Source organism: Thunnus maccoyii, chromosome 5, assembly GCF_910596095.1.
Source record: "Thunnus maccoyii chromosome 5, fThuMac1.1, whole genome shotgun sequence".
NCBI lineage: Eukaryota > Metazoa > Chordata > Actinopteri > Scombriformes > Scombridae > Thunnus > Thunnus maccoyii.
The window spans coordinates 27298342-27319811 of NC_056537.1; the positions used below are offsets into that span (position 1 = coordinate 27298342).

The 21470-nt window shown below is 39.2% G+C and overlaps 2 protein-coding genes and 1 non-coding gene across 5 annotated transcripts in view; all 3 read right to left on the reverse strand.

Annotated features, from left to right (window-relative positions):
• Nucleotides 1–96: 96 nt before the first annotated feature.
• On the reverse strand, nt 97–10448 carry LOC121897048 (plasmolipin). The gene is made up of 4 exons (XM_042411307.1): nt 9979–10448; nt 2950–3123; nt 1842–1958; nt 97–541 (listed from the first exon to the last, which is right to left on the reverse strand). The coding sequence occupies exons 1-4, from the start codon at nt 10141–10143 to the stop codon at nt 434–436; spliced, it is 564 nt and encodes a 187-aa protein (XP_042267241.1). The 5' UTR covers nt 10144–10448; the 3' UTR covers nt 97–433.
• Nucleotides 10449–11942: 1494 nt separating this feature from the next.
• trnal-cag lies at nt 11943–12025 on the reverse strand. Its single transcript has one exon. It is a non-coding gene; the product is annotated as a tRNA-Leu (tRNA).
• Nucleotides 12026–17610: 5585 nt separating this feature from the next.
• The window catches only part of plcg2 (phospholipase C, gamma 2), a 43496-nt gene continuing 39636 nt past the window's right edge, over nt 17611–21470 (reverse strand). For all 3 annotated transcript variants that reach the window (XM_042411677.1, XM_042411676.1, XM_042411678.1), the window contains 5 exons: nt 21273–21381; nt 20914–21081; nt 18892–18980; nt 18631–18797; nt 17611–18513 (listed from right to left, as the gene is read on the reverse strand). In XM_042411677.1, the coding sequence (XP_042267611.1) occupies nt 18471–18513; nt 18631–18797; nt 18892–18980; nt 20914–21081; nt 21273–21381 (576 nt within the window). In that variant the 3' untranslated portion in view covers nt 17611–18470. The remainder of the gene's footprint in view (nt 18514–18630; nt 18798–18891; nt 18981–20913; nt 21082–21272; nt 21382–21470) is intronic.

A 21470-nucleotide genomic window follows, 5' to 3' on the forward strand; every position in this document is an offset into this window, starting at 1 on the left:
CTGATTTTAGGCAAATTAGTCTGGGAGATTATCATCAGAGATGTAAACTCACACACATATAAATATATGAATCCCATTCATTCCACCTGATCAGCACCTGGTGTTGCCAAGAATTTAAGGCACTTCTATCTTTATTTATATATTCATTTTGGGGGAAAAAATAAATTTCACTGTAATTACCAAAACATTCATTTCAAAATATTTGTATACTATGTAGGTAAAAGTATATTGAGTTTTAGTGAGTGAATTAGGAGTTGTCTTATTGTTAAGACTGGTGTTAGACTAAAGTCAGGATCTGGGGTACCAGAGGCAGCAGTAGAGGTCAAGTGACACTTTGTTGATATCGACACTAGACTATCCGAATTATCCAGATATGTTTAGGGAAAGAAAACACAGAGTCTTTTCCTGGGCACAGAGTCGCGTGGTTTGAGTCCTAGGTCGGCACTGTGTTGGTGGCAGCGTTTCCTCCATCTCCCTTCCAGTCCAGATAAGAAAAGAAAGCACTGGCGCCATACGCCAGGGTCACCAAAGCACCGAAGAACTGGATGGACAGACAGAGAAACAGGGTGAGACACCAACAGAGAGATACCAACAGAAAGCGAAAGAAGGAGAGATAATTACATCACTTAAATGACCTCAGGAACAGCCAACATTAATCATTGATGTTTCACATCTAGAAAGATTTCAAGTACTTGTGATTTAACAGCTTTAACAATGTACTAATGGCCCATTATCCCATACTATGCCCAGTAAAACACAACTGATAAGAGTTTGTGATAGAATAGAGGCCAGGGTCGTGTGTGCATGTGTGTGTGTGTATGTATACTTGTACGTTTATCGTTATGCGAACCACTTTGAGTTTTAGACCACGGCAGTGAGGACATTTTTGACAAATGAGGACATTTGGGACATATAGTACCTCCACAGTGCTGTTTGAGGGTCAAGATTTAGTTTGGGGTTAAGGTTAAAATTAGGTTTAGGGTAAGGGTTGGGGTTAGGCATTTGGTAATGATGGTAAAGGGCGGGATAAAGGGCTTGGCAATGCATTATGTCAAAGAGGGACCTCACAACTATAGAAAGACCAACATATATGTGTGCATGTGTGTGTTAAGCCATGTGCTCCTGAAAACCCAACAGGACTTTGGCCTGTAGAAGAGACTATAAAACTCTGTATTCAGCCTGTATTCCCTAACACTGACTATCTTTAGTGTGCAATCTCTGTCACAAACACACACACACACACACACACACACACACACACAAACACACATTATATTTCCATCTCCTGCTTACATTCACATCTTTCTCTCTCTCTTAAATTCTTTGTTTTTTAGATGATTGAACATTGGCTCCTTTAAACAGCAAAGGGGAGGAGCAAGTGGCAACTGTTTGACAAAGGTGGCTGGACTTAAACACTCCCGAGCACATGACTGGTTTCACAGCCTTGTGAGCAGTAAGGGAGCCCTTCACCTTACTCTATCTCTCAGTTTCTAATAGGTCTTAATGTTTCAGGTGTGTGTACCTGCCACAGCCTGATAAGTAAACACGCTATCAGAAACACACCTACCGTAGCCAAACAGTATCAGCATCAAGAGGGAAGGTGGGAGAGAAAACATTAAAAATGTGCTCAGAGTTCAAACACTGGATGACTGAATGAATATATGAATGAAGTGCCAGGGCAGGGAAGGATCATGGACTAGATTTTTTTCTTTTGGATTTGCTTTTGCAGCCACATTTGGTAGATTACATGACAAAACAAGATACATTATCAGAGGGTGATCTTTCTTGCATTTTTAATCAGCTCTTTGTGTGTGTGTGAGTGTGAGTGACCAGTGTCTTACAGCAGCGGCTGCCAGATGTCCGTAGAAATAGCTGTTGAAGAGGGGATGAACAGATGCTGCATTGGCCAGGAAGGCAGTCAGATAGAGGACTGTAGCTGCGCCTTGGTACACCATCACCTATAACAGCAGAGACGAGACATTAGCCATACAGAGTATCCTTAGAGTTTCTTCTTGTTGAGTTGTTCTGGTATTCCCTCCTGTGTAATTGTTCCCTGTCTTCTTATTTCCTTGTTTTGGTGTCTTTCTCCTTCTTGGACTACTGCCATGGCATCCTATGATGTCTCATAACCTAATTTACTGTCTTATTTCCTCTATTTCCTTATCTGTTTTCACTTGATTGAGCCCTAAGCGATCCTTGAACTCTTCAATTAAAGAAAAAATACATAAATCTTCAATCTAGGTCTTGTTGCCTTCTTCTTGTTCATGCACCATTTATTAATTGTTAATTTAATGAACAAGTGCATTAAGATCCTGCCTAGAAGACAACAGAGAGTGTGCATTATTGAACAGTCTGCACCTGGATGCAAATAAAATCAACTGTACACAGGACTCAGAGGGAATGGTGTCATTTTAAAGGCCCTGAAAACATATTTCCTCAACCAGCTTTTTTAGTATTGGTGATGAGCTCCTACATGAGCAGAGCATTTTCTGATCAGTTAGATCAGTTTTGGTTATTTCACATGAGAGATTTCTGTCTGTGTTTGTCTCACTGTTTTGAAGTGGGCAGGATTTTTTTAGTGTTAAACTCTTAATAAAGAGTAGCAAAGGATGTCTTTTTTCCAAACTTGGGCTTTGATTGTTGCTCATTTAGTCATTAATGTTTTATATTAAAGATACTGAAGATTTGAAACTTAAATTTTTCAAGGTCTTTAAGGCCACTGCTAAATAAAGCACATTTGATCAATTCTGCATTGAATAAACAGCAATTTTAGAATAGTATAAAAGAAACAGTTAACTGGTTGATATTATTTCAGTTCATCTAAGAGAGCTCTGGTTTGTTCTGGTTTTTAAACTCTGGAAAGAAGAAAACTTTTTTTAGCACTCTGAAGCTGTTTCTAGTGTGAGCAAAACAACTCTCAAACTTCTTCCTCCCCTAGTCCTTCTGTACCGTCAGTGGCCAGGGGATAGCGGTGAGCTTTTGCTGGGTGCGAAATAAGATCATGAAGAAGAGGATGGTGGTGAGGATCCACAGAGTGACGGCCACAAACATCACCCATCCATACGCCGGCAGCAGCGTGTAGCGGGCACTGGCTATCAACGCCCACTGGAGCAGCCCCAGAAACTAAAGAGGTGAGAGGGAGGAGACAAGTGAAGTGGGGCAGCAATAAAAAGTACAATTTTTTAAACATAAACCAATGATTATCTAACACACACAATTAAGGAGATGGTTAAAGGATAGGTTCTCATTTTTTTTCAAATCTATCTTAATACAATATTAACAATATGCATATTGAAAATGTAATTGGTCACTTGGTCATTCTTCCTCTCCATGCACAGGAATGACAAGACAAAAATACTATTTCAGCTAAAGATGACTTGAGGCTTCAGTATTTTAGGTATTTTCAAAAGTTACAGCCTTTTAAACTTGCATTGATCATTTTTTGGCCACTTGTGGGCAACACAACAAGCTGTAAACACAACATACTGTCATCCCAGATAGCAAAATTACTGTGGCCCATATCCTGCCCACACCCGACACTTTCATGTGGCCCACATACCGCATGGAATGATGGCACTTGGGCAGTCCACTCCTGTTTGCCAGATCCGGGTCACAAGCAAACCATAGCATTACTGCATGTCAACCAAGAACAAACCAAATAAACAATATCTGGCCCAAATCTTTCAGTTCATTTTTATTCTGGCCTTGATTGGGCCTACATTCCATATCCTCATGTGGCCCAAACACTGCATGGAATGATCGTACTGGGTCGTTCCACTCCTGTTTGCCAGATCCAGGCAACAAGAAAGCCATAGCAATACCGCATGTCAACCAAGAACGAACCAAATAAACAAGAACTGGCCCACATTCCTAATGTTCATATGGCCAACATCCTGCATGGAATGGTGGCATTTTGGGAATGCACTCCTGTTTGACAGCAACAGGCCTAGCAACCTTGTTTTTGCAGTCACCACAGTCAACATGGTTTGCTAATTCCAGGACCTGTGGATAAAGCATTTGTATGTCACTAGAAGGACAGCTGCCTTAAGCTGTGCAGCCCCCAACATGGTGTCATCAGTTCAATTGGGTACATGTGGGGTTCAACCCTAATTGTACCAAACAAGGCAGTGGAAACCAGTTCTTAGACTAGAGGTGGGGACTGTGGCTGGACTGTTAGGACAATGATCCCTGGACTAACATGGAACAGTAAATTCCATGTTTATAAGAGGAGGAGGCCAGGGCACACTTTGCTGTAGAAAAATAATCTTCTGGGAGCATTTCCAGAGAATCTTACCTTCCCAGTTGTAAACATCATCGGTGTGTATGCACCTACACTGAGCTTCACCTCTAAAATTTTATGATTCATTTAGAACCACAGTAAATCATATCATATCATATCATATCATATCATATCATATCATATCATATCATATCATATCATATCATATCATATCATATCACATCCAGATTAGCCAGTTCTGAGTGTGCCGTATCTTGGCCAAAACTGGCCCAGATATGTTTTAAGATGACCGGGCCACATTGGCTGCATCATATGTTGGCCACCTCAGGCTAACTTCCAAATTAGCCAGTACTAATTGTGCCACATCTTTACCTATAGTGGCCCAATACTGTTCAACCATATTTGGGCCATATTCACCATTTCAAATATGGGCCATTCTAGGCTCACACCCTGACTAGCCAGTTCTTACTGTGTCGTATATTTGCCAGAACTGGCCCAGATATGTTTAAGATAAACGGGCCACATTTCCTGCATCATATACAGGCCACTTCAGGCTCACATTCAGATAAGCCAGTCTCAATTGTGCCACATCTTTACCTAAAATGGCCCGATAATGTTCAGTAATATATGGGCCATATTTACTATTTCAAATATGGGCCACATTAGTCTCACATAATGACAGCCTGCGCTGACTGTGCCATACAATTACCAAAAGTGGGCCAAATTTGTTGTATAATATTTAGGCCATATTTGCCATATCATATGTCGGCCACTTTAGGTTTGCATCAAGTCAAGCCAGTGCTTACTGTGCCGTATCTTGGTCAGGGATAACTGGCCTAGGTATTTTTTTAAAATAACCATATGTTGGCCACTTTTGGTTTACACCCACATTAACTATTGTCGACTGTGCCAGATCTTTGCCAAAGGTGGCCCGTATTTGTTTTGTGATATTTGGGCCATATTCACTATGTATCACATATGCGACTTTAGGGTCACATCCAGTTTACACATCACCGAGAGCACCGTATCTTCGCCCAAAATGGCCCACATTTGTTTTGGGATATTTGGGCCATATTTGTTATTTTACATGTAGGCCACTTCAGGCTCACATCCATTTTGTCCAGGCCAGAAGAAGGCCAGCAGTGCTGCATCATTGCCTGAAGTGGCCCACTTCCGTATGCTATCTGGGATATTATCACCAAGGTGATGTGGAGCAAACAGTTGTCTATTTACACATCTAACAGACGCGGAACAACGTTAGCATTCATTTGGAGTTGTGTTTCTCCAATATTTACGCTTTCTTTAGCTCTATTTAGCTCTATTTTGCTCTCTATTAACTCCTTATGGAAATATCTGGCTCTTTAGTGGCTAAATGCTCCACTATGTTAGCCAACTAGTTGCTAACTGTGCCTGTTTGCTGTTTAGTGTAGGGCAGGTGGTGTACAGTAGGTTTATCTGAGCTTTTTTGCTGAAAACATCTAAGTTCAGGGCAGATAATTTCACAAACATTTGTGTTAACAGTGTTACAGCTCAGTGCGCAAACTGTAACTCAGTGTTACAGATTTATTTGTCTTTTAAGAGGGGATGTCCTCATAGACAGTATGCAGAGGAGGGATGATAACAGCAAACGATAACTCTTTCAATAAATGTGTAGTATGTGTGAGTATTGTTCTAAGACTTGAAAAAATGTGAAACTATCCTTTAACCAAAACTGCATTTTCTGTAAGACCTGTCGTCAATGAAAGGGTATAACAACAAAAGCTGCCAGCAGTCAGGGTCTTTATTTGTTTATAAAACACTATTGAACACTACTGACATATATTAAGGTTAAAATTCACCATAGACTGTAGTTTCTTTAAAACAGAGACGTCATCCAGACAGAAACCACACAAGGCTCCTCTCTTTGCCTCACTGTCTCTCTGCTTCTGTCCCACGAGAAAGGACATGAGAGGACAGTCTATTATGTATGCAGAGGTCATGTTTCACTTTTAACACATTTGATACACACACACACACACACACACACACACACACACACACACACACACACACACACACACACACACACACACACAGTAGGCACTGTGATGCTGACCTTTACAAAGCACCCATCTTAACAAAGACCTCTGTTCTGAATTAGAGGAACAGTTGATAATGTCAGTTTCCAGACTAAAATAGTCAAATGTTACTATTTTACTATTTGTAAAACTGTATGTACTATATGTAACTATTTTAATATTTTGATGAAACTTGTGTCTCCCACCTCTGATTACTTTATCACTGAAGGTTAATTATGGAGAAAACAGTTTCAGGATAAAGGAAGTGGGCAAAATAGATTTCAAATCTGTGTGATAAGGAGTATGTTATCTTTTCACTGCCAATGTGTGAAGCAGGTTCAAGTCCCAATATTTATATATTATACAGATGTGTTTTATAATTCAGTATGCATGGGGCATATTAGTATTGCATAAAGAACTGGAAGTTTGAAACACAAGACTAGATGTTTAACTCTTAACAGCAGATGAATGAATGCAATGAAAGAAAAATGTCTCAAATATCAGTTTTAGTACTTCCTATCTTTGTTCCTTTCCTTTTTGTATTGGTGTAGTCCAAGTATGCAAAATCTTAAATGATGTTGCCACAAATGACCTAACAAACAAACACACACACACACACAGTTGTGTTTCCATCACTTCAGAGGACATTACATTGAATTACATTCCCTCAAATTTAATGATTTACGTCAGGGCGTCTTGATTTTTGTCCCCAAAAGGAAGGCGAGTCCCCACATGTGACTGTGTGAATTAGGTCCCCACAACATGAGGAATACCTGATACAAACACACACACACAAACAACAACTACTGGAAGTTCAGCACAGGTCTGTTTTCAGAGGATCAGGCTGAAAGGCCACAAAAACAAACAAATCCTTTAAAATAAAAGATCAGCTGTGGGAAACTGTGAGTCAGGTTTTTTTCTGAATTGCTACTAAGTTTATTTTACTGAACTACCATTGTGTGATTATGACAATAGTGCAGTAATTTAAATATGTATCCCAGTTTCACTGAAACCTGCCCAGGGCAAGCTCAACGTATCTATTAATGGCCTCAGTTTATCTCATTTACTGCCAGTCAGATATGAGAGCTGCCTGTGTGTCCACAGACTGTGAGCAATCTAGCAAAGAGACCTAAGTGCCAAACTGTCAGGTCAAATATTGACCTGCAAGAAAATTGATTCATTCTCTTCAGGCAATAAAACTTATCTCTATCTATAACTAGTCACCTGAAAGTAAACTTGTGCCAAATAAAAGGCATCAAGATAGATTTAATTTCTGGGATGTAACATGTAAGTGCAGCATCTTAAAAGAAAAAATCTCTTCAAATGTAAAGTCCTGTGGTGTGGTTTATAGCTTTTCTTTTATCACTAACACTTAATCTGTTTTACTTTTCGTAAGACAATATTCACTGCTTGTTTAACTGTTGGACAACATGACTATAGCCATCTGAAGCCAGCCTGTATTACTTTTTCTCAACAGCTGTCTCTGTTAGCAGGAGTGGCAACAGGAAAATGGTAAATGCTAAAATGTACTGCACTAGTAGCACCACTAAACTGATTCAGTATGTCTTTCATACAGCAACATCTTTGCTAACATTAGCTAACTAGCCACCATAGCCTCACACCAGAGCAAAAGGCTGTAGCAGCAAAACCTAGGTATATTAAATTGAGCCAGATTGTGTTTTATTACCTAAGAATTCAACTTTTCATTTGTAAAAGGATGTTTGAGTGAATAAGTTACATTGTCTGACTTAAAACATCATTATATGCCTACTAATAATCCCAACTGTCACCACAACAACTAGTGAAGTTAGTTTGGCTTTCTTGGTTTATGCACACTGGAGCAGCTTGTAAGGAAACAAGCTGGCTTTTATAAAGCCAAGGTGTTTGATTTTTCTCAAATATTTGTGCTCAGAAAAAAGTTTTCGAGGAGCTGAGAAGATGTTTTATATACTCAGTATTTGATATGAACTGTTGAAACATGCCAAATAAAGTTTAGTTTTACTGAGTAATATCATAAAGAAGGCAAAGTTTTACCTTATTCTTATCCCTAGTGTCACCTGCCACACCCTACAAACTTTACCAGGGTTAATCAGTATTCTAAATACAACAAAAGCACACTTCTGTTGACTACTCCCTAACTGGCCTTACTACTACAACACCATCAACAGCCAATAAAGCCTGACACTCCTTAAGGACGGAGAAGTGAGAAATGTTTAACAGTCAGGTCAAACACAGACTGCACATTAACAGTGGCCTCTCTGTCCTTGAAGATATATATATTCAGTGTAATTGTGGGCTGGTCAGAGGGGTGTGACAGCAGGGCATGGGGCCTCCAGGGGACAAAGATCTCCTGGATCTGTCAGTCATCCAGCCGGTCACATGTCCGCTGTGTGGACAGTGTCTAGTGCAAATACATCCCTGGAGGGGGAAAAAGGTCCAGCTGAGGCTCAGTGCTGCTCATGTATTCAATTCAATCTTACAACCACATATGAGAGCAAAAATAACAGACCCACCCTACTGCCTCCCACAATCAATTTTCCTGTACAAATATAAATCCTTATCAAGTTCATTTTCAGCTCTCAGCTCTGTGTCAGTTCATGAACTGACAGCAGAGGCTTTGACCAGTGACAGTTGTGTGTTTTTGTTGATAGATAGTTGGTGACATTTATGGCGCACAAACTGAAGCTTGTTGACTCACATTCAAATTCCTGTTTCAGCAGATATAGGACACAGATATACAAATATCTTTATCTAGAGCTGTCCTAATGTTGACAGCAGTTTGAAGAGTTTATCACCCGGTGTGGTTTAACTTTAACTTGTCCTCAATAACAGCAAACTGATCCTCAATTGCCTGCACTCTATCCACGCATTGGTTCTTCAGCTTTTTTTAACATATTGGTGCTGCCGTTGTATGAGAGTAAAACTAGAAATACAGTTATTATTTTGACAAAGCTATTATAATATCAGAACAAACCAACTATATATGCACAAACTGCTATCAAAGATTAAAGGATAAGTGTTGTGATATTCTATGTTCTTCTTATAATCAACAAATCCCACAAAAAGACTAAATCCAACAAAGAATTTATTCTACTAACAAGTATAGTCTGTGTATCCAAAGCCCTCTGTGCCACAGAGATTCATTGTTGCCAAATATTATTAAAATCAGATCAATGAACGACGTTTTTTCACTGGGTCACATGTTCCTTCACTATGATGAACACATGCACTGTAGGTTATTTTGAGTTGATTGTATATATACCATCCTGCTGCTGGAAATAGTCACTAAAGTGCCAAATGTGTATTAATGCACAGCTGAAACTAGTCCCAAATAAAGGCACTGTTTACTTCTGTTTGACTAAAGTTTGCTAAAAACTATAGTGCCCGCTATTTTAGGAAATTATTTAGCCTTTGTAAAAAGTAAATATTTTGAACTGTTTTTTAAAGATTATATGTTCAGTGGGAACAGACTTGGTTTGGTGCTGAGAACCACAGACTAGTCAGGGAAGTTGTAAAGTATTAAGAGACGGACTAAAATATTGTTGGTTTTGCTCTTATAGAATATCGTCATCCTTGTTCTTTAAGCCACTAATGGTTTCAATCATCATCCCAACAGAAACAGAACAGAAGATTGTCCTGTAAGTGAACAGAGTTGATCAGACTACCAGTGAAGCCACTCACTATTTCAGCCATCATGAGGATAGCCGGGATGCTTCGGATAAAAGTCATGTCCATCATGGTGGTGACGTTAGCAGCCAGCCCTCGGAGGCTGTTGCCCCCATGCTGAGAGCTCTGGGAGTTGGGGGAGCTGGTTTCTGTGGTAACCTTGGATGGGAAGTCTGCCATGATCACGCAGCTTATCTGAAGCTGCACCAACAACAAACTCCTGGAAGATGGGAGGCAATCTCAGAACAAAAAGTCTGTGATGGAAATTTTCCTCCTCCAACAGTTTTCACTCCTCAGAAAATATCTGATGGTTGGGATTCGGTAACCATTGACAACATCTACAGGTGGCAGCAACAAGATTGAATCTTCAAATTAAAGTTCAGTTAGGTCCAAATCACAAGTGTACAAAGTCTTACTAGTTTAAAAAAAGAAAAAGAAAAATAGTCCAAAGAGAAAAAGAGAAGCCTCCTCCTAAATCTCCAAGTTCAAATATCCAACAGCAACTCTCCACCTGCACTGACAGGTGTCTAATGGTGGTGGTGTAACTCTCTACACCTTGCCCTCTCTCTCTCTCTCTCTCTCTCTCTCTCTCTCTCTCTCTCTCTCTCTCTCTCTCTCTCTCTCTCTGTCTCTCTCTCTCTCTCTCTCACACACACACACACACACATATTGCGTGTTTTATCGTCCTCTCTCTATGTTCTTTGCCATCTCTCTTTCCCCTGGCACCTCCCATATGGCGCTCAGGCCTCTCACCTGAGTGACTCATGAACCTGTTTGAAAACTGGGAGGAGGTGAAGGGAGAAGGAAAACAAGAAAAATGTGACTCAGTGACGCCCTCTCGGTGTAGATGTGTTTGTGTGTGCCTTGTTTTGACAGGAGAGATGAACTTCTGTGACAGACATATCTGTCCTTCACATCTCTATCTTGATAAGACAGGAAGGGGTGATGTACTGCTGCACAGAGTTTAATAAATGACACAAACGGCCTGATAGGATGTGGTAAATTATTAACTCAAAAGGGAATTCTTTTGTGTGCTCGTGTTTCAAAGTGACACTGGTTGACTGTAATAACTGAAAGGTAAACCCAAACTGAATCACGCAGAGTGGGAAATGCTCCTACATTGTTCTCAGTGGGCGTGGAAACCTGTCAGGGCTAATGTTGCTAATCAGTGGTTAGCACCGCTGCGTCACAGTAAGACGGTCGTGGGTTCGAATCCCGGCCGTCCCGGGTCCTTTCTGTGTAGAGTTCGCATGTTCTCTCCGTGTTTGCATGGGTTTGTCCCACCATGAAAGACATGTATGTTAGGGTTAATACTCCTGTCAGTGCCCTTGATCACTGGCACTGACAAAAACAACTGGACTTGGTCCCCGGCTGCCCGCTGCTCCTAGTGTGTGTGTGTGTGTGTGTGTGTGTGTGTATGGGTCAAATGCAGAAGATGAATTTCGTTTCAATGTATGTGAGTGCTCAGAGATGACAATAAAGCGGGTCTTAATCTTAATGTTTTTATTTTCATGTTTTATTTAATTTCAGACCAAGGAAAAGAGAAGAAGAGATAAGAAATAACCATCATTCACTCTGCCTCATACATAAAACACTCAACATGTTATAAAACATACTTATTAAAATAAAAATAAATAAGCTTTCTGTCATATAAAACATATTAAATCAGCATTATAACTGTCCTGTTTTTCTTCTTTACCGTAATGACAATAATATAATCACTAAGTACAATAAATGAACGTCGTTTGTCTTCTTGTATTTTGCATCTTGCAATTTTCTATTATATAGTAGTTTTTAGTTTTTATGGTCGTGTTGCCTGTTTAATATGTGGCAGATGGCGTTTTTGTGTACGTTTTTAGGGTGTAATTTATGTGTGTCGGGAAACACGTACAGCACAAAACACGTTTCGGAGCACGGGTGGGTAATTTGTTCCTGCTTCTGACAGTGTAAAATGTGAGATCGATGGAAGAAAAGGTTGATGTCAGAAGTGGGATTCGAACCCACGCCTCCAGGGGAGACTGCGACCTGAACGCAGCGCCTTAGACCGCTCGGCCATCCTGACGTGGTTCGCTAAAGGATAAACTTTGCTTTATATAGAAAATATGGATATATTCTATATTTTTAATGTTTCGTTTAATTATTATGGAGATTATAGCAGTACAATACATAATTATTTACCACAATAACCTGTTTTTGTGTGATTTATGACATCAATAGAGCTGTGGATCATCAGCGACCGCGGCTTAACTTTCAAACATGGCTCTCTGGCTCTCTCTGCTGTTTACTTCAGGTTATGTACTTTCACTATTGAAATTAGTTGTTGATGAAACTGGTTATTGATTTTTGAAAGCAACTTCCAATACTCTAAAATACTAAAATCTGCACACATATCTCAGAATGACCCACAACTAGAAAAACAAAACTGGCCAGAATACAGTCTGACTGATTAGACACACATATGCTAATGCTAACACAAACCTAATCTATGGCTCAGGACATTTTCACACCATGCAATGCATTCATAGTGACAAAATCTATGTCTTGTGATACAAAGATAAAAGATAAAGCAAAGTGTATACATTGTGCTATAAGAGGTCACTAACACTAACTGCTTTCACATAGGCTACTGCAGCTTTTAAACTTTAAACCCAACTGAATGTTTTTGAGAAAATGGAGTATTGTTCGAGACAGCACTTTCTACCAGCATCATCAAAACACCAAGTGATTACATTTCTCACACAGAACAGTCTGTCTAATAATTCATATTAGTTGTTTCAAAATGTATGCTGTGAATTGTCACAGCAGTGTGACAGCGGACACCCGGGGCGCTTCAGCTGGATCAGGAGGTGTCAGAATGTAATCAAACCACACAGACATGGGCTTGTCCCTTCACAGTCTGCCTAGAGGACAGAGAGGAAGCAGAATAGGCAGGCAGTGTGAGCCAGACAGGCTAACAGATAGACTGACAGGATGTGATGTAAGACACACACATATATACACGCAGACTTAGCAATGGGAAAGAAATGTAGCTTGAAATGTATTTGTAAAAAAGGTTGAGAGGCGTCTCCTGCTCCACAAACAGTCTTTTCTTTGTTCCTTTCTCATGTTTTCTCACTTGGTGACTCGAGAGTATGAAGAGCCATGGTTAATATTATTAGTCACACACCTGTGCTTTTCCTACTATGACAAGTCAAAATGTCTGCTGTGACAAAGGCACAAGCAAATACATACAGTACATAGGCTACTATACAAATATATAAAGCGGAGTACATACAGTGTAATAGGATTGCAGTGGTTAGTACCTGTCATAGCGCTGAAACAGACTCAGAGACTCTGAACAATGTGGGGTAATGTAGAGTTTGTGTCACTTCAGAGTTACAGTCATCACCGGTTTTCCAGCTAACAAATACAGTTCAAATCATCATATAAGTAGTAATTACAATTGGAAAACTGAAAGTTCCAGTATATCTCACTTATTAGTGCCAGGTAATGGTACATGTACGTATGTTTTTATTTGTACGTATTGTATTACTTTGTCTTTACAGTTTATTTTCTCATAAGATCCATACCACACAGGTGATTAATGATGCTTCATTTTAACATTTTTCCTCAAAAAATGGTAATTAATTAAACTGATTTCAGCATTCAGACATTTGACTTTCCAGGTAAGCCGGCCATATCACTGCTAGGGAAAGAATTCTAAACAAAGCTGGAACAAAAATCATTTACATTCTAGTTATATATTTGATTATTGCAAAATTGTGATTTTATTTGTGCTGCCCTCCCTTGACCAACACTGAATTCTTCACTTTGCACTGTTGCAAGTAGCAGCATGTGGCTTTGTATTCAGTCTCTGCTGATGAAAGTGACATATGTCTTTTCAACCATCCCAGAGATCCACTGGGGACCAGATTATATTTTTAATTTCAGTTCTTCAACTGATGGGAGATGCTCTCATGTAGAATACTCTGTTACATACAGTTTAATGTCATGTTGCAGAGAGTCAAACCGTAACCTAACTCAGACATCAACGTTCTGACATATCAGACCAAATCAAGTAAAAAAAAATTACTTAAGTAAAGTATACTCTATATATGTTTCACATCAGCTTGACACATATAAACAATATATTACATTATAAAAACATACAAATGCATAAATATTATGATAAGATAAAAATGACAATGTTTGTTCCAATCATATATTCACTAAAAGGGACTGGAGACAGTGCAAAAGATAATCAAGTAACAAAACATACAAAAACAGATTTGGTGTAATAAGATACTTTTGAACAATGTACACATAACAAAGCACATAGCGAAATGTTTTAACCTTGCACCTCATGACTGATGGTTTTCATCCTAGTCATTTAATAATCAGGGTCTAAAAACAAGCTGTGATTTGGAACAGGACCAGGATGGGACCAAGAAAGATGTTAAATTTGGCAATTCAGTTAAGTAAGAAATGCAAGAAATGAAATGCCACTGAGGAGGAATGTGAATAAAAAGCGCAAAATCAAATGTGCTTATATATTTGCCATCTAGAGGCTATTAGCTGTTTTGTTTGTGTGCATTTCTAAGTGGGCATCTTTTGCCAGGCTTGATCCCAAAGTCAGCAGTTTTCAAATTCGACACATAGTGGCTTTAAGGTAATTAAATTAACACTGTGTCCAGCATTTCTTTGTGGATATGGACCTGGTCATCCTGTATCATTTAAATGAGCTAATCTGCATTTACCCTGTATTATGATACTTGACTGCTGCTTTCATTTTGCCAGTTATATATTTTCTTTTACATTCACATCCAGTAAATGTCACATTATATCACAATATAAGATGTGTCAGTTTCAGCTCAAAAGCTTTCACTAAAATCCAGCAATTATCGGGGTGCGTCTCTTGTGGACAACCACAGTGGTGACTCCTTTCACTTCCTTCAGCCTGTCAGAGTCAAAGTCCACCAGGAGCTTCCTCACTCAGGTCCACATATTTATAATGGAAATCAGATTAATTCATGAGCTGTGTTTCAAACATGGACCAAATATAGCCTAGGTGGCTTATGCTACAATTGGGTTTTTACAATTTTACAAGGCCGATGGTCTGGCTTTCATGTTCCAGCACTTATGTTGTTTTCATGCATTTAAAAAAATGCATATATGTCACCAAAGGCAAAATCAAAATTGCACCATGCGATGGCAAACTCAGATTGGATGTCATGCCTGAGGAAGTTTGCCAACACTGGGGCCTGGCCTGCAGGTCAAGGAAACAGGCCAGCTCCCAGGCAGAAGAAGTGGTATGAGCTGTAACAAAGGGTATGAGTATATACATGGCACAGTATACTGTATTAATTGTTATTTACTCTCACAATACATTTCACTCATTTTAACTTACAATAATACAATAAAAAGCTAGGTTCATATGAGTTAATAAATATGTAATGAGAAAATAATTTACATCAGATCTCTGTAACTACATAAATAAAAATCAATGATTTAACCCATGTTCAATTCAATCAAATGTACAACTGTTATTTTTAGATTCAGAAATGTCCAATGCACACACATGGACAGACGTCCTTGTTCGGTCAAGTGAGGACCTGTATGTGTGGATTCCACACTCAGAAGGTAACGCTGGTCAATTAAAGACTCAAGTAGTGTGTGTGTGTGTGTGTGTGTATCAGAACACAAACCAATTAGTGATGTATCTCCTCTTCCATGGAACAACAGCCAACAGCAGTTATTGCCCAGGGGCCTGCGGGGCAACAGACTTCAGCAGTTGGTCCGGTCCAAAGGGCTGGAGGGCAGCTGAGTGCAGCACTGGGACAAGTGCTGGGAGTGGGGGGGCTATAAGCATTGACCAGCATTGAATTTGTCAACACTCATAAATTGACCATGAATATTTGACATTGAATTTGAAAATATAGTCCTCTCATGACATGGCCCTTTGCTTTATTGTCTTTCAGTTTACCAAGCAAAGATTTGGTGGTTCTCATCTTGCTGCTGCAAAGACAAATCTTATTAGAGCCAGAAAAGTAACCAATGTAAAGAGAGATCAAATAGAAACTGATTAAACTGGGTTATTAATACAAGTTACTTAGACTGAATGCTTTGTGCCTGGTATACTCTGGCACTGATACTGCATTTACACTGTACATTTCAACATATATTTCTTATTTATACTATTCTTGCATTTTAACACATTTATAGATCCCATTTCTCAGCGTTATTTACATGGTCGTTATAGATTGTAGTATGATGCACATATTTTTACATATTTCTTATTTTTTCTATATATATTGTTGTTATATATTTCAGTATAATACATACTTCTTATTTTCTATTTTTCTTATAATTTCTCTATGCTTATATATATTTCTATCCTAGAAAGTGAAAAACTGTAATGTGACCCAATTTCTGATCAATAAAGTATTTCTGATTCCGATTCTGATTTACAGACCCAAGTCACCGACCCCACTGAAGGAAGTACCAGCTCTCTAGCCAGCATTGCTGTCTCAGTGAGTAATGATATAACTCACTGTTAGAATACAGTTAAAGATAATATAAAATAATAATGTTTAATTTAAAGCAGCTATATGAAATAATAACTTAAGTGTAATTGTATCCAAAAAACAAACTTAATTAGTCACTTAATGTAGGTGGCTTGAGGAATATTCTTATATCAACTTAAAATAAACAATTTCCAAAAATGTTCTTCTTAGGGTAAGGTTCCCATCTATTGCAAAGGTTGAATATTTACCAAAACAGTACTTTACCGCTTATGAAGTCTTGTTTGATGCTGGGCTTGAGACAAAGCTGGATTACGGTAAGAACCGTGCGCTCCCCACCACCAACACGTTCATATTGATTTCCTGTTCATTTAAAACACCTGTTGCTGTGCTGCTTATTATCACATGAATAGAACTTATATGACACCCTTGTGGTCAGAGTGAGCTATATACAGACAAATTTAATATTCAAATTCAAATGGCTCCTACATTAAGGGTTGATTGTGCTGTAAATGCTATGAATTTTTTTTAACAAATTTGAGTATATTTCTTGCGATGCTTTTACAGGCTTCAGAGCCTCAGATAGATGCTCAAGCTTCAGTGCATGTCCTCTGTCCCATAGCAGTGTGTGCCACTGTGTCTTAAGTGTTAAATTTACTTCATGTAGTCAAAGCCCAACTTTCTGCGAAACGAGTACTTTTACTTTTAATGCTTTAAGTAAATGTAGCCAATAATACTTTTGCTTAAGTAGGATTTTAAATGCAGGACTTTTACTTGTTATTGAGTATTTTTACATGTTGGTATTTCTACTTGAGTACTTCTTCCACCATTACTTATATTGTATGTCAGTTTATGGTGATGAGGAAATTGGAAACCCACCCACTACCTCTGGTGAAGGTAGTGGGTGGAGAAGTAGACTGCTTATAAAAAGCGATACCAGCTAATTGCACCACTATTATTGGTTTTGTCATCAACATTTTTTTACCACAGGAATACAAAAATGACTCACAGTCACAGAATAAAGTACAGCTGACAATATGGCATTTACATTGATATTGTGAAATATCAACGTAAATACCAGAATATATTTGGATATCATGTCTTCCTTCTACTGCCAACAGCTTTGGATATAAAGATGAAACAGAGCTAAAGTTCCACCAAGCATACTTTATTGGCTCAATTCATAAGAAGGTCACAGAGGAATTATAGCAGAGATATAAACATTACAACATAAGTCAACAACTCTGAGATTCAATACGAATGAAAAGTGCGGTACAAATTAAATACATGAAATGTTCTCATTACATTTTCATTCATCTGACTTCACTTTCAAAGATAAAACACAAACATCACCGTACAGAGAAAATAATGTCACACAGGTGAAACTACAGAGCAACAACAACTTTTCTACGTCATCATCGGCAGAGTTAGTGCAGCCTGTGTGTCTCTGTCTATTACACTCATCAGTATTTGAAACCAGACACAAAAAAAAGATGAATTCAACACAAGCTCCCTGGCAGAAGGACAATCTACTGTATTGCAGTGAAACTGTTTTGCTTCTCCTCTTTCATTAAAAATAAATATCACCTAAATATAAGTGTTGTCCACCTCTAATGCAGTGATGCAGTTTGATTACAGATTGAATGCAGAACTGTTCAGCACTACACAGGCTTGCTGCGGAGAGAAGAAATGTTACAACCTCACATGTTCACTGTCGTAAAAGGAGTCCACCCGACCTGCCTCGCACAGTTCTACTTAAAATAATGGTTTCCTACATTTCACAGAAGGCCTATAGAGAGAGAACCCCCCTGAGAACATGTCCCTATATTTCTATATTTGACAAAATATTAAGAGCACTGCTTTTGTACCTTAAATAAATATAAAACCATTGAGGAACATTGGATTCTTGACTTCTTTGGGACCATTCTTGTATGAAAATGAAAAAATTACAATGCAATTCTTCTTCATCACTCAAGCAGGAGGGACAGGTGAGGTTCGTTTGAGTCCTCAGGAATAGAACTTGCTGTTGTTTATCTTCTTTTCTTTTGACCTGGGACACACAGAATATACAGTGGAAATTCATTTGAACACATCCAGGAATGTAATTTCATTGTCGTTTTGTTTAACCACCTAGTGTTCACCAGCACCCGGTGAGTTTGAGGCTTACTTGTGTTTCTCGCTGGTGCTGTACTCTCTCATGAGGTTGTTATGTTGGCGGGGGAGGGCAGAGCGCTGAATGTTGGTGTGTGTGTCATACAGGAAGGGTTCAGCGCTGACTTCCGCCTGCTTTTTCTTCAGCTGGCTGGAGGACGAGTACAGCTCCTCCTCTGCTTTCTGAGGGACAGCAGGTAGAAGATCACAGTCATATACTGTCACACTGCACATATACAGTATGTAGTATGTGTGTATCGTTAGTGTGTGTCCTCACCCCTGCCTGCTGGACATTGATGTAGACCAACAGAGAGGCTAACTCTAAGTTTTCACTGTAGCCGTTCTTTAGTGGTACAGAGCGGTAACCTGTAAGAACACAAAACATTCAGTCAGCTGTTCATGAGGGTATTCACTGATTAATCTGTCAATTGCTTTTTTCAATTAACTGATTCATTTTAATTAATCAATTAATTAATTTTAATTAATCAATGATTCATATTTTAGTCTATAAAATGTAAAAGAAATATTGCTTGTTTTGTCCGTCCTGATGCAAAGATACTCAATTAAAATGATACAACACAGAAAAAAAGCAGCAAATCTTCACATTTGACTGCTTAAAATCAATTTTTTATTATCATTACTGTAATAAGGTTTATCCTGCATAAATTGCCAATGTCGGTACCATAAGAGCAATTCAGAAAAATGCTGATGAGTTATGGATATTTTGATTCATCGCCATGGAAATGAGTGAGGTCTTAAATTCTGTATAACGGCACATCCACAAAAGGAAATACATTTATTTGCTTTCTTGCTGAAAGCTAGATGAGAAGATTGATACCACTCTCGTGTGCGTTCAATATGAAGCAGTCAGGAGACAGTAGTAGCTTAGCATAAAGACTGGAAATGGGAGGAAACAGTTAGACTGGCTCTGTCCAAAGGTGTCAAAATGTGTCTACCAGCACATCTAAAACTCATTAGGATGTCCTATCTGATTTGTTTCATCCCACGCTGACATGTAGAAACAACATTTTGTGGTTTTAGAAAGAGTTTTGTATCAGTCAAGCAGCGGGGACTCCAGGAAGTCACTGCGCTTAGATGCTCATCTCCAGTAACCACAACTTGAAACAGACTTAAATAGGCAAAATGCTCTCAACTTAATGCAAATGCACAGACATCAGATTGAGATCAGCCTTCTGCCTAACTTGCAAGAAAGAGAGCACATTTCCCCAAATATCTTTTCTCTATAAAGGTACTCATCAAGTACAAACTGCACAGATGTTTGCTGTGTGTTAGTTTGTAAAGTGTAAAGTTTTTACAAAACAAATGGGTTCCTCACACCTATCAGAGAGCCGCTGGTGTTTATTCACCTCCTTGAGATACTGAAGGCAGTCCTTCAGGGTTACATTCATGTCTGCTTTTGTTGTCATATGTTAATATACACTCACCGAACACTTTATTAGGAACACCTGTGAAATCTAAAGGTGATAATTCTGCTTCATGTTTATTATTGAGCTCAACCACCCACCTTTATCTGTATGGTGGAACACTTTTCAGTATGACGCATTCCTGTACACCACCACCACCCACTATGACCTCAATAATAAACATAAAGTAGAATTATCACCTCTCTGACAATGTGAGCAAAAACTGTAAATGTATAAGCTTCATGAAAGTAGAATTTATGGCAGAGCTGTTGTATTGGATTGCATTAGATTGCACAGGTGTTCCTACAGGTGTTCCCGGTGTGTGTATATATACAGACGGGTGACAAATTAAAGGAAAAACTGGTAAAGGTCTGAATGCTTGACCCCTACAGTGAGGGGATCTGATGACTCTGTTATGCTGTGGGGGGCATTTTGCTGGCATGGTTTGGGTCCCATTGTCCCCTTAGAGGGAAGGGTCACTGCAAGTTGTTGAACAGCTATGGGAGATTTTGGACTGACGTGTTAGACAGCACTCTCCACCACCATCATCAAAACACTAGATGAAGGAATATCTTTTTGAAGAATGGTGTTCCAGAGACTTGTAGATCAGTGCCAAAGCTGAGGATCACCATTTTTCAAAAAGATGCTGTGTGTAATATTTCTCCCGTGAAAGTTTAATTAACTTTTCTTTTCCAAATTAAATAATTAGGAAAATCAATAGTTTCTCTGCAGCGAATCTGACTTGTTTTAAAAGACCTGAAGGTAATAAAGTAATTGTCGTTTAATAAATTCCTGCTCCCAGGGAATGACTAATGTTAAGTAATGGTCTTGCTTGACAGTGAGTATTTTGTGTTGAGAGTTATGTGTGTTCCCACCTGAGCGGATGCCTTTGACAGGAAACGTGGCCTGAGCCAGGAAGTTGGGGTCTGAGAACATATCCTCCTCATTGACCACAAAGCGCAAGAAGGTAAGCTCAGGCTCATACACGGTGAAGACCACAGGCTCAGCCGGGGCTTTCCACACCGGGTTCAGACCGTTATCTCCTGCAGCCGGCAGAAAGACAGCACTGTTCACATGACCACAAAGGTAGCTGCCATCATACAAAGACTGTCGCCTGCTCTTACAAACTAATCACAAATCTAAAGCTAAACCTGATTCACACATTATTATAAGTTCTCCCTCTCCCCTCTCTCTGTGCCATAACTTTCAGTCACCCGCTCCCCCCTTTCCTTACGATAGACGATGGTCTTAAACTTTTCCTCAGTGTGTCCACACAGCTCGATCTCTACGAATGGACTGGCGATGCTGCGGCCGGGCTTTGGAAGGTGTCTGGCAGCAATCACCTGCAGAAGACACAACATAGATTCTCTTCAGAACATCCAAAAAGCCTTGACAGAATCACCTGTTCCGAGAGCTGAGGACACTCAGAGAT

Excerpts from the sequence above, each read along its gene's own strand:
- LOC121897048 (XM_042411307.1), bottom strand. The coding sequence starts at position 10,143 with ATGGCAGACTTCCCATCCAAGGTTACCACAGAAACCAGCTCCCCCAAC. Across the intron at positions 3,124-9,978 it reads TCCTCATGATGGCTGAAATA|TTTCTGGGGCTGCTCCAGTG; the intron begins GTGAGTGGCTTC and ends TCACCTCTTTAG. Across the intron at positions 1,959-2,949 it reads CTATCCCCTGGCCACTGACG|GTGATGGTGTACCAAGGCGC; the intron begins GTACAGAAGGAC and ends CTGCTGTTATAG.